Here is an 11883-nt window from a genome sequence, read left to right as displayed (position 1 = left end):
AAAGACATTATTAGGGACTTCCCTGGTGGTGCAGTGGTTAAGAATCTGCCTGCCAATGCAGGGGACACAGGTTCGAGCCCTGGTCTGGGAAGATCCCACATGCCGCAGAGCAACTAAGCCCGTGCACCACAACTACTGAGCCTGTGCTCTAGAGCCGATGAGCCACAACTACTGAGCCCACCTGCCACAACTACTGAAGGCCACGCACCTAGAGCCCGTGCTGTGCCACAAAGAGGAGCCACTGCAATGAGAAGCCTGTGCACCGCAACAAAGAGTAGCCCCCACTTCTGCATCCAGAGGAAGCCTGCACATAGCAACAAAGACCCAATGCAGCCAAAAATAAATAAATTTTATAAAGAAAAATAAGACATTATTAGCCTTGTTAGAGATGGAATGATCGGGCAAGAGACTGCCTTCCAGGAAGGACATAAGTACCTCTCAGAGTACCAGGATATAAGTTACAATTTTTTGAAGCTCCCCTTACAAAAAAGGAGAAGACGAAGAGGGAGGGGGAGTGGGGAGAGGGAGAAGGAGCCACTGGACAGACATAAGCCCCTTCATCCTCTGGAGAACCCCATTCTAACGGTCAGGTGGCTAGCTAATGATCTCAGTCAAGTATCAAAGAATAAACCTGGTTGAAGTAATTCATGCTAAAGTGTAAATGACTGATAAGTTTAGATCAACAGGGCGTTGTTTGTCTTATCAAAAGAGTACTCCTAGAATATGAGCAGTGGATTATTTTACCAAAATGGCCTTCTCGAACCAGCTACCTCTCTTGGCCACTGGAGATCATGGTGGTGGAATTGTTTCATCCAAGGATTCCAGACACTGCCTCTGACTCCCGCTATTCTCAGTGAAAGGGAAAGATGACTTCAACCAAATCTTTCCTCCCTTCTTGTCCTCTCCTCTGATTTTCTTTTGTTCTTTGTTTTTCCTTCCTTTGCCTAGACTCTCATTTGCTGAGCTCACTGAATATTCTGAAACGTACTAATTTTTTTTAAGTCTGAATTTGTCTATCCCGAGGTCGGTTCAAGGTTCTCCACAATGAACCACTGCCACCAGCGCTAGTGCAGTGCTTGCCCTTTTTCCTAATTAGGAAATAAAGAAATTAACTTGCTCTGCCAAGGGCCTGTTAATAACTTTGCTCATGGCTAAACGGAAGAAAGAGAGAAAGAGGAAAGAAGGAAGGAAGGGAGAGAGGGAGGGAGGGAGGAAGAAAGAAAGAGAGAGAGAGAAAGAAAGAAAGAAAGAGAGAGAGAAGGAAGGAAGGAAGGAAGAAAGAGAGGAGGGAAGGAGGGAGGGAGGGAGGGAGAGAAAGAAACATGTGCCCTGAATTGTCAGACGCAACCCCATGGGTCACCATCTGGAAATCAAGTGTCTGACCTCCAGGAAGGTTGAAACATCTCTCCACCATCTCAGGACGATATTAACACTGTCCTCTCCCCTTTCTTAATGGCCTTTATTCCCAATGGTCACATTATTTCATATGGCCTCAGAGGCACTTTGTGAAATGGGAGCCATGGAGGCATTATCTTCATTTTCTTGAGAAGGACAATTGAGTCCAAAAAAATTTTTTTTCTTTAATTTTAAGGAGAGAATTGACTTTTCAAGGGGAGTGGAGGCCCTATGCTAATTGTTTCACATGTATTATCTCCTTTACCTCCACTCCCCCAATCCTGAAGGTAGGACATATCACTTTCATGTTATTACAGAAGAGGAACTTTGGGCCAGAGTGGGTAAGCAACTTGCCCTAGATCACACAGCGAGGCAAGAGCACACACAGCATTGAAATCAGGTCTCTGGTTCCAATGCAGTCAGGACTCTTTCTATGACATTTCACCAAGTCATTCCATGACACAGGCCTAACCCCCTAGGAACTTGCTTTCTAAGGTCAGAGGAAGGGAATGGGGAATAGGAATTGATATTTCTTTTTTTTTTTTTTTTTTTTTTTTTTTTCTTGCGTTATGCGGGCCTCTCACTGTCGTGGCCTCTCCCATTTGCGGAGCACAGGCTCCGGACGCGCAGGCTCAGTGGCCATGGCTCACGGGCCCAGCCGCTCCGCGGCATGTGGGGTCCTCCCGAAACGGGGCACGAACCCACGTCTCCTGCATCGGCAGGCGGACTCTCAAGCACTGCGCCACCAGGGAAGCCCTGGAATTGATATTTCTTGACGACCTACAGATACTCTGTTATTGGGCTCAGAAATCTTTTTATTTAATCCAACAGCCTAATGAAGGAGTCACTGATTATCCCCATCACCCACTTGGGGAAACTGAGGCTCAGAGAGGTTGAGGTAGTGATCTAGGTCATAACTGCTCCTGCTATCACACAGAGAGGGAATAGAGGAGTGAGATTTGAATGCAGGCAGGTCTGCTTGATACCAGAGCCCATGTTCTGCCCACTACACTTTTTTTTTTCTTTTTTACACATGAAATTATTTTCAAACATTATTTAACACAAGTCTTACAAATATATCACATTAGTTGTGGAGGAAGTTAGATATTTTATAACTTCAGGGCTATAATTTATTATTGGCAACAAAAGGCAAAAAACCTCACTGCCAGCATGAGGGCACAGTTTGAAGCAACTGAAATCATACAAGCATTGCTTCATAAACACCGATTTTTGAGTGGCATAGTTTCAGAAAAGATTGGTTTTTCAAGGATATTTTAATTATGCTCTAACAGGTGTTTGGAATGAAATGCTATATTGCAGCTATCCGTATGAAGGTTTGGTCAGCATTGATTATTCGGAATGTCTAGCTCTGCAAGAGAGCAAAAAGGAAAGTGGTTTGAAATAGACAAACTCTGGTGGCATATAGTTTATATGACCAGAGGTTGTCATCAAACCTTGAAAATAGTCTTGATGTATTTAAATGAAAGATGGTGGACACTAAGCTGTTATAGGAACAAATTATCCGTGTAGCTCATCCTTGGAAATTAAGTTACTGAGTTAAAGTTCTTAGCTTTAAAGACTAATAGTAATCCATTTAGATCTTCTTTTCAAATCAGTTTACTCGTGAATGACTGCCATGTATTCATTCTAATTTGTCAATGAATTGGCATGAAAAGTTGGAAATTGATCTTTTTTTTAACATCTTTATTGGAGTATAATTGCTTTACATTGTTGTGTTAGTTGCTGCTGTATAACAAACTGAATCTGCTATACGTATACATCTATCTCCATATCCCCTCCTTCTTGTGTCTCCCTCCCACCCTCCCTATCCCACCCCTCTAGGTGGTCACAAAGTACCAAGCTGATCTCCCTGTGCCCACTACACTTTTATTTTTAAAAGTGTGACAAGGAGATAGAATGCAGGAAAGACAGAGTGAAGCCCTTACCCCACTCCATCAAGGAGTTCTTCCATATATTCTGGGAGCCTTCACTTACCTTAATAGGCTCTTTGAAAATGTGACCAGGAACCAATGAACCAAGCCACTCAGTCATTCACACCTTAGTATGAATTATTTCAATTAGGCTAATGTCAGAACCCTTGACAGACATCACTCCAAACCAAAGGGGCCAGGTTCTGATCAGAGCAAGAGGAAGGAGAGAAAATTTGAGGAAAACTACCTATGTAGCTGATCCTGAGACCATTCAGATCCAAGGCAAAAATCAGGACAGCTGTGCACATAGCAACCCCAGATCACTACTGCCCCCTCCTCTTTCCCACCATGATTTCCTCATTCTCCATCTCTGCCTTCAGCTTCTCCCACCTCCTCCCTTTCACAACAAAGACATTGGCAAGACCATGACTGTGGCCCTGGTCTTCCACCTCGCAAGGGCGGGGAAGTGAGACACAGACTCTGGGGATTTGCTTCTCCCCACGTGGCTGCTTGGCTCAAAAGTTTCCAAGTTTTACTGATAAAAATAAATTATCCTAGGAGGTTGCGCCAAAGAAAACAATCCAAGCTCCAGGCTCATGGGCATCTGAAGATTGATGTGCTCAGGGCTGCTTCAGAAACATTAATACCTTTGCTTTTCTGACCCCTGGACTCTGGGGATGAAGATGTCTCCCTGGTCTGAGCTCCCTAAACCTTGGTCCTGTTTCTTAGGGGAGTTGGTGCCCAGCTCCCTCATCCTGGAGGAGAACCTGGACTCATGACCACATATGGCCTCCTGGCCTTGTAATTACCCCACTGCCAAGTCCTTTTTTTTTTTTTTTTTTTTTTAACAAAATGGGGTTTTCAAAATATATAATGTTATCCTTTGGTTTTCAAACATGCCATTTGGATTTTCAGGCAAAAAGAATTTTCAATATATATCAATTGAGCTGAAGGCATGCACACGAACCCGTGTCCCCTGCATCGGCAGGCGGACTCTCAACCACTGCGCCACCAGGGAAGCCCCTCCAAGTCCTTTTAATCAATCCAGCCTCAGTGGCTGGAAGGAGCTACCCAATGGCAGCTTAACCCCTCAGCCCCCAGCCAGGCTGGATTCATGGGTGTGTGACCTGTGCAGTCCCATGGGGACTATACTGAGGAGGGCCCTGTGCTTGATTTAACGCTCTGATGTTGCGATCTTGAATTTCTAAATAATTTTTTAATTAATTTTTTTTATTGGAGTAAAACTGCTTTACAATATTGTGTTCGTTTCTGCTGTACAATGAAGTGAATCAGCTATAAGTATACCTATATCCCCTCCCTCTTAGACCTCCCTCTCCCCCACTCCCCCATCTAGGTCATCACAGAGCACCGAGCTGAGCTCCCTGTGCTATACGGCAGGTTCCCACTAGTTATCTATTTTACACATGGTAGTGTATCTATGTCAAACCTAATCTCCCAATTTGTCCCACCGTCCCCTTCCCCCTCTGTGTCCACATATCCGTTCTCTACATCTGTGTCTCCATTCTTGCCCTACAAATAGGTTCATCTGTACCATTTTTCTAGATTCCACATATATGCATTAATATACGATATTTGCTTTTCTCTTTCTGGCTTACTTCACTCTGTACGACAGACTCTAGGTCCATCCACATCTCTACAAATGACCCAATTTCATTCCTTTTTATGGTTGAGTAATATTCCATTGTATATATGTACCACAACTTCTTTATACATTCATGTATCATTGGACATTTAGGTTGTTTCCATGTGCTGGCTATTGTAAATAGTGCTGCAATGAACATTGGGGTACACGTGTCCTTTTGAATTATGGTTTTCTCAGGGTATATGCCCAGTAGTGGGATTGCTGGGTCATATGGTAGTTTTATTTTTAGTTTTTTAAGGAACCTCCATACTGTTCTCCATAGTGGCTGTACCAATTCACATTCCCACCAACAGTGCAAAAGGGTTCCCTTTGAACAAGGGGCTCAGCATTCTCATTTTGCATAATTTTACAAGTCAGGTAGCTGGTCCTAGCTCCTACGGTTGAACACCATTTCTGAGGCCATTTCAGCCGTGGTCTGCCATTGGTAGCAAAGCCAAATTGCCTCTGAATCTCAGAGCTGTTCAGTCCCTGGTCCTCATGTTACTCCCACCCCTGCACCCAGCAAAGTCCTCTGGATTTGTGCTGTCCAACTCCTATACAGCCTACAAAGCCCAGTTAAGCACTGCCTCTATTTTGAGTACTGCCTCCAGCTCCCCAGGCAAAAGCAGTTCCTCTTTCCCCTGCAGCATCAATCAGCAGAATAACACAATGGGCTCCAGGGCCAGACTGCCTGAGTTCAAGTCTCTGCTCTGCCCTATGTGACCACATGCAAGTCATTTAACTACTCCCATGCCTCAGTTTCCTCATCTATAAAATGGGTATAATAAAAAGCACTTCTATGATTGTTATGAGGATTAAATGAGTGAATATATAAAACATTTAGAACAATGCCAGGTATACAAAAATGTTACCTATTGTTACTTTTACAACCATTTCTCTCCTAATGCTTATATATTCTGTTTATATCATTATCTTCAATATTCATACTATCATTAAAATGCAAGACATATTTTTCTATTGTTTAAGCCAGGAGTCAGCAAACCATTCTGTAAAGGGCAGATAATAAATACTATAGGCTTGGTGGGGCCTGCATTCTGGGTCCTAACTACTCAGCTTTGCCTTTGTAGCACAAAAGCAAATGTGGAAACAAATGGGAGTGGCTATGTCCCAATAAAACAATAAAAGAACAGACAGAGACCAGATTTGGCCCACTGGTCAGAGTTTGCTGACCTCTGGCTGAAGTGTTCCAGTGCTTTTCTGTCCATTTTAAAGTTCAGACTCCTCTAGAAGACCTCACCCACCTCTCTCTGATCTCATATCCCACCCCTTACAAAGATGCCCACACCCTAATCTCAGGAATCTGTGAATACCTTACATGAGACAAGAGACTTTTTAAATTAAATTAAGGATCTGGAGAAGGGATAATTATCCTGGTAACCCAGTATAATCACGTGTCCTTATAAGAGGGAGGCAGGAGGGTCAGAGACAGAGATTAGGAGATACACTGCTGGCTCTGAAGATGGAGGAAGAAGCCACAAGCCAATGTAAGCAGCCTCTGGGAGCTGGAAAGTACTAGGAAACCGAGTCAGCAGGTTGTTTTAGCATTTATATCCACTTACCTAAGTAGCATTATGTCACTAATTTTTGATTATTCATTGTTAAGCATCAAATGTTGATTTCCCATTGTGGAAGATGATAATTTAGCTCCTGTTTAACCCTCTCCTCTTTCCCCATAGAAGCAATGTGGTCACATATAGTATTTCTGGCTAGATCAACAATCAGGGTTTGTATTATAAAGATGATGGAAACACTGCACACAGCTGGGCCCCTTTGTCACTGTGATTACTCTTCCTTCTTGCCTAACTTTGATTTCCCCTAGAATTAATAATTACCTTGTCTTCGTGTTTCCCAGTTTTCTATCTCTATACATATCAACCCCAAACTTATTACAGATTTTCTAAATCTTCTCTCAATGCATTTCATTGTCTTCACAATTAAATCGCCACCTGAAACTCTTATTTATCTGGTTCAACACCAGGACCCCCAGGCCTAGCACCTGCTTGGTGCCAGTTGGTGCAAAATAAGTATTTGTTGACTGAGTCTGTCCTTTGGCCTTGGGAGTTTGCTGTAAGGAATATTTGGGGGAAAAAAACCTGGAAAAGCACTTTTGAAAAGCAGAGAGCAGGCTCTATTTTCAAGACTATGTGGCAATTAGAATTCCTTAGCACCTGAACTCAGAACCCATCATTCACAACTCTAAACATGCAGAGAAAGTTGTGGAGCAAAAGTCTAGAAACAATGCGGTTACTGTTCCTATCTGTTAATACTGTGAATAATTCTGTTAATAACATGATTTGTTGACATTGCTTTTAATTGAAGGAGATGCTTTCAGTTAGAAGTTTAAAATGTATGTTTGTGTATGTAGAGGTTTGTATACACACACACACACACACAGAGTCATTCTCGTTGTTCACACTAGTTATGCTCTATGAAGCCACTGCAAACACTGAATTAGTGATCACTGAACCATCGTCACTCGTAGGGGAAACACACAGATAGGTTCCTTTGAGCTTCTGGTCCCAAAATTTTCATCAACCAATCACTATAGTATAACTTTGTTTTATGTGTGTTTCTGTTTAAAGACACTTTACTTAATATATTGTTGATTCATTGACATTGAACTCATGGCCAACAACACTAACTCATGCCTGAAGGAGACTCATCTAATACACGTATTTCCTCCATAAGGCACATCCCAGCCTTCCTGCCCTTAGGAAAACCAGACAGCACTTCGGCACTACACTTGGTGGACGTTTTAAACAGCAAAATCACTAAAAAAAAAAAAAAAAAAAGCTACAAAAATTCAAAAGCGTGGCACTAAATATGCCACGAAGAGGACCCTTGTTTACAGTCTGAGCTGAAACAAGAAGGCCGAGTGTCACCTTGTTCCACCTCAGCTGGGAATGTGTGCGTCAGGGGACCCAGATTTTAGAGGACCCAGATGTTCTCATCCTGGGCTTCCTCTGTCTTCAAAGCCAGCAATGTTGGGTGAAGTCCTTCTCACACTGCATCTCCCTCTGACTCCTCCCCTGCCTCCCTCTTCTACTTGTTAGGACCTTGTGATTACATTAGGTCCACCTGGATAATCTACGATCCCTTCCCTATTCTAAGGTCAGCTGATTAGCAACCATAATGCCATGGCAACCTTCATTCCCCTTTGCCATGTCACCTGACACATTCACAGGTTCTGGTGATTAGGAGGTGGAGACCTTGGCGGGACCATCACAGGCACTTGTATTGCACTTTGCTTTATTGCAATTTGCAGATATTGTGTCTTTTTTACAAATTAAAGATTTGTGGCAACACTGTGTCAAGCATTTTTCCAACAGCATTTGTTCACTTCATGTCTCTGTGTCATGTTTTGGTAATTCTCGTAATATTTCAAACTTTTTCATTATTATTCTATTTGTCATGGTGATCTGTGATCAGTGATCTCTGATGTCACTACTGCAAAAAGATTGCAACTCCCTGAAGGCTCAGATGATAGTTAAGATTTTTTAGCAACGGGTATGTTTTAATTAAGGTGTGTACAGTTGTTTATTTTGACATAATGCTATTGTACACTTAATAGACTACAGTATAGTGTAAACATAACTTTTATATGTACTAGGAAACCAAAAACTCTGCCTGACTCGCTTTACTGTGATATTCACTTCATTGCAGTGGTCTGAACTAGTCCACAAATTCTCCAAGGGATACCTGTATTCTGCCCACCACAGGAGAGATTTTTCTGAACACTGAAAACCCTCTGAATGATTCTAAATTGAGTTAGTATCTTCTGACTATGTATCCAGGTCTTCAAAGAAATAATGACACCAGCCACCAAATATGGCACAATATGGTTACTAATTGTGAAATTTGAGGGTGATTGTTTAACACATTGTTTAACACAAGCCAAGACTTCCTCACCAACGGAAATGGCATCTACCTTCACAGAGCTGTTATGGAATTAGAAGCAATTCTGTCTGTAAAATATTTAGTTCAGGACCTGGCACACAGTAAGTGCTCAATAAATGCTGGTTTTTAAAAGGGGGTGGTGCAGAACAAGATGGCACCAGGCATCACTGACAGTTTAGGGGTGCCAGCCTCAGCATCAGAACATTTGTTCAACAAATGTTTAGTGAGCACCTACGCTGTGCCAGGGACAGGGCAGGGACAGGGTGCATGGAACAGCAAACACATCAAAGAGCCCTGTTCTCATGGACCTTTTCCTTTAATAGGTTGGATCTTGACTCTAGAAAAACAAAAGAAAAAGCAGCTCCACTTACGTGCAGAGAATGGACTGGTCCTCTCGATCTGAGAACAGAAAGAAAAAAGAGCCATGAGTTAGAATTTGCTCTGAGTTGAGGGTCTGGATATGGTGCCTCTCAGGCCTCCCATTTAAGCTCCTACATTCTGGCCCCCCTGGGGGCGACAAGGGGCCAGCTGGGCTCATTGCCCAGGTCATAGGGGATAAGACCAAAGCCAAGAGGGCAGCAGGGCTCTTTTAGATAATTTTCCCGACCCCCTAAAGTCCTGGAAGCAGCCCCAGAAAGATACCGGAGACTGACTCGTTCAGGAGGCAGTGAGAATCCCTGCCCCACTAGCTCTGGAGGGTCCCAGGAGACCCACTCTGCCCAGATTAGGTCACAGACAGAACACCGACTTTGGATCCAGACAGACTGGCATTCCAACTTGGCCACTTCCCACCTCTATGGCTTTGGGCAAATATTCTTAACCTCTCCATGGTTCAGTTTTTTTTTGTTTCTTTTTTTTTCTTTTGCAGTACGTGGGCCTCTCACTGTTGTGGCCTCTCCCATTGCGGAGCACAGGCTCCGGACGCACAGGCTCAGCAGCCATGGCTCACGGGCCCAGCCGCTCCGCGGCATGTGGGATCCTCCCGGACCGGGGCACGAACCCGTGTCCCCTGCATCGGCAGGTGGACTCTCAACCACTGCGCCACCAGGGAAGCCCTCCGTGGTTCAGTTTTTTAATCTGGAATATGGGGTAGTGGACACTTTTGGTTTGAAAATCCAGTATCCATTTCCTCTTCTTCCAAGAAGGGCATCCTACAGTCCTTAAAGGATCCATGTTCCCTGCCTACCCACCCCCACCCCCCGCCATCATGTACAGTCTTGGTGGGACTGACCCACAAGCTACCCCAGCCAAGAGGCAACAACGCTTCCTAGGCTATGTCAATCAGAATCTCTGAGCTCAAACTCCGAGCTGGATCAAGGATGGAGAAGCACAACAGAGGCCCTGAGGGGGCCTCACTTCCTGCCCCCAGAGCCCAAACAGCCCCGTTTTCTAACATTTTCTGAGGCTGGCTCCCCACTCTTCCCACCCCATCTGTGAGCTCCCCAATACTCCTCCAGAAATTCCTTTTCTAGATAAGGTCTCTGTCGCTTACCACCAGAGAACCCTGGTGGGTGCACAGGGCATTGTGAGGTTAAACGTGATTAAGCAGACATTACTGATCACCTTCTGCTCTTAAAGTGGCCTTAGTGGGTGGAGTCAAGATCCCCTATGAGGGACACGGGGAAGGTTAAACACCTTAATCACCAGCCAGTTAACCATAACTGAGAAAGCAGAGCATCACACCCTCTGCTGGGCAATAGTGAAGCGGCAGGCATTTCTTAACTCCATTCCCTGCTCCATTCCCACCATCACAACCCTCAGCCTCTTATGATCAAAGATCTCCCGGGATCTTGTGACATCCCCTTCCAAACCTCTTCTCAGAGTAATCTTTCTGACACGCTGAACTGCCTGATCACTCTGCTTCTTAACCCTCTTCCACTTTGGAAGTTTCTTAAAATGTTAAACATAAATTCATCATATGACCCAGCTATTCCACTCCTAGGAATCTACCCAAGAGAACAGAAACATGTGTCTCTACAAGACTTGCACACAAATGTTCACAGCAGCGTTATCATAAGAGCTAAAAAGTAGAAACAACGCAAATGTCCATCTGCCGGTGGATGGATAAATAAAATGTGGTCAATCTATACAAGGGAACATTATTCAGTCATAAAAACAATGAAGTACCGATACAGGCTACAACAGGGATGACCCTCAGAAACGTGACGCTTAGGAATAGCCAGACACAGAAGGCTACATATTGTGTGATTCCAGTTATAAGAAATGTGCAGAATAGGTAAATGCATAAAAGAGAGAAGGTAGATTAGTGGTTGCCAGGGGCTGGGGTGGGGTGACTGCAAACAGGCATGAAGGATCATTTTGGGGTTTGTAAGCTGGATTGTGGTGATGCTTACATAACTCAATTTATTGAAAATCACTGAATTTTACACTTATCTTGGGAGGATTTTTGGTATGCAAGTTTTATCTTAATAAAGCAGTTTTTAAAAGCTGTCCACGGCCCCCAGTGTCCTCAGATGAGGCCCAGAAGGGGCATCCGACGCCTCCCGTGACTGGCCCTGCCTGCCTCCCCAGCCTTGGCACTTTTATGTCTGTCACTCTTAATTCCCCAGCAACCCCACCCAGATCAACCCCCAAACGCACTCTGTGCCTTTGTTCAGGCTATCCCTGCTGCCTAGCAGGCCTTTCTCTTCTTCTTTCCTGGCCATTTCCCTCAGTCTCAAAGATGACACCTCTTCTAAGAAGCCTTCCACACAGTGATGGAGCCAGGGGGAGGCTTGGCTGTAAATCTCCGTCAACGCTCCTAAGCTATCACAAATAGTCAACCTTGTTAGAGAGAAGAATCCCTAAGAAAAGTCCCCAGCCTCCATCAAATAACCTGACTGCTGCCTCTAATACCCTCCCAGACAGAAATCCTGGAGCTGTCACTGGCTCCTGCCCATCCCCAAGACAGATGTCTCCACTGCCACAGCCCCTGTGCTGCCCGAGCGCCCTGTCCCAGGTTGTTTTTTTTTTCTCTTTGTTTGTGTCTCTGCCCCC

At 44.2% G+C, this 11883-nt stretch overlaps 1 protein-coding gene across 5 annotated transcripts in view; it reads right to left on the bottom strand.

Moving 5' to 3' along the window:
- Nucleotides 1-11883, bottom strand: part of MYH11 (myosin heavy chain 11) — a 125137-nt gene that overhangs the window by 64328 nt on the left and 48926 nt on the right. For all 5 annotated transcript variants that reach the window (XM_007466941.1, XM_007466942.1, XM_007466944.1 and 2 more), the window contains one exon: nt 9258-9285. In XM_007466941.1, the coding sequence (XP_007467003.1) occupies nt 9258-9285 (28 nt within the window). The remainder of the gene's footprint in view (nt 1-9257; nt 9286-11883) is intronic.

This window comes from Lipotes vexillifer, unplaced genomic scaffold (genome assembly GCF_000442215.2).
Source record: "Lipotes vexillifer unplaced genomic scaffold, Lipotes_vexillifer_v1.1 scaffold232, whole genome shotgun sequence".
NCBI classification, from domain to species: domain Eukaryota; kingdom Metazoa; phylum Chordata; class Mammalia; order Artiodactyla; family Lipotidae; genus Lipotes; species Lipotes vexillifer.
This window is presented reverse-complemented; position numbering and strand designations above follow the sequence as displayed.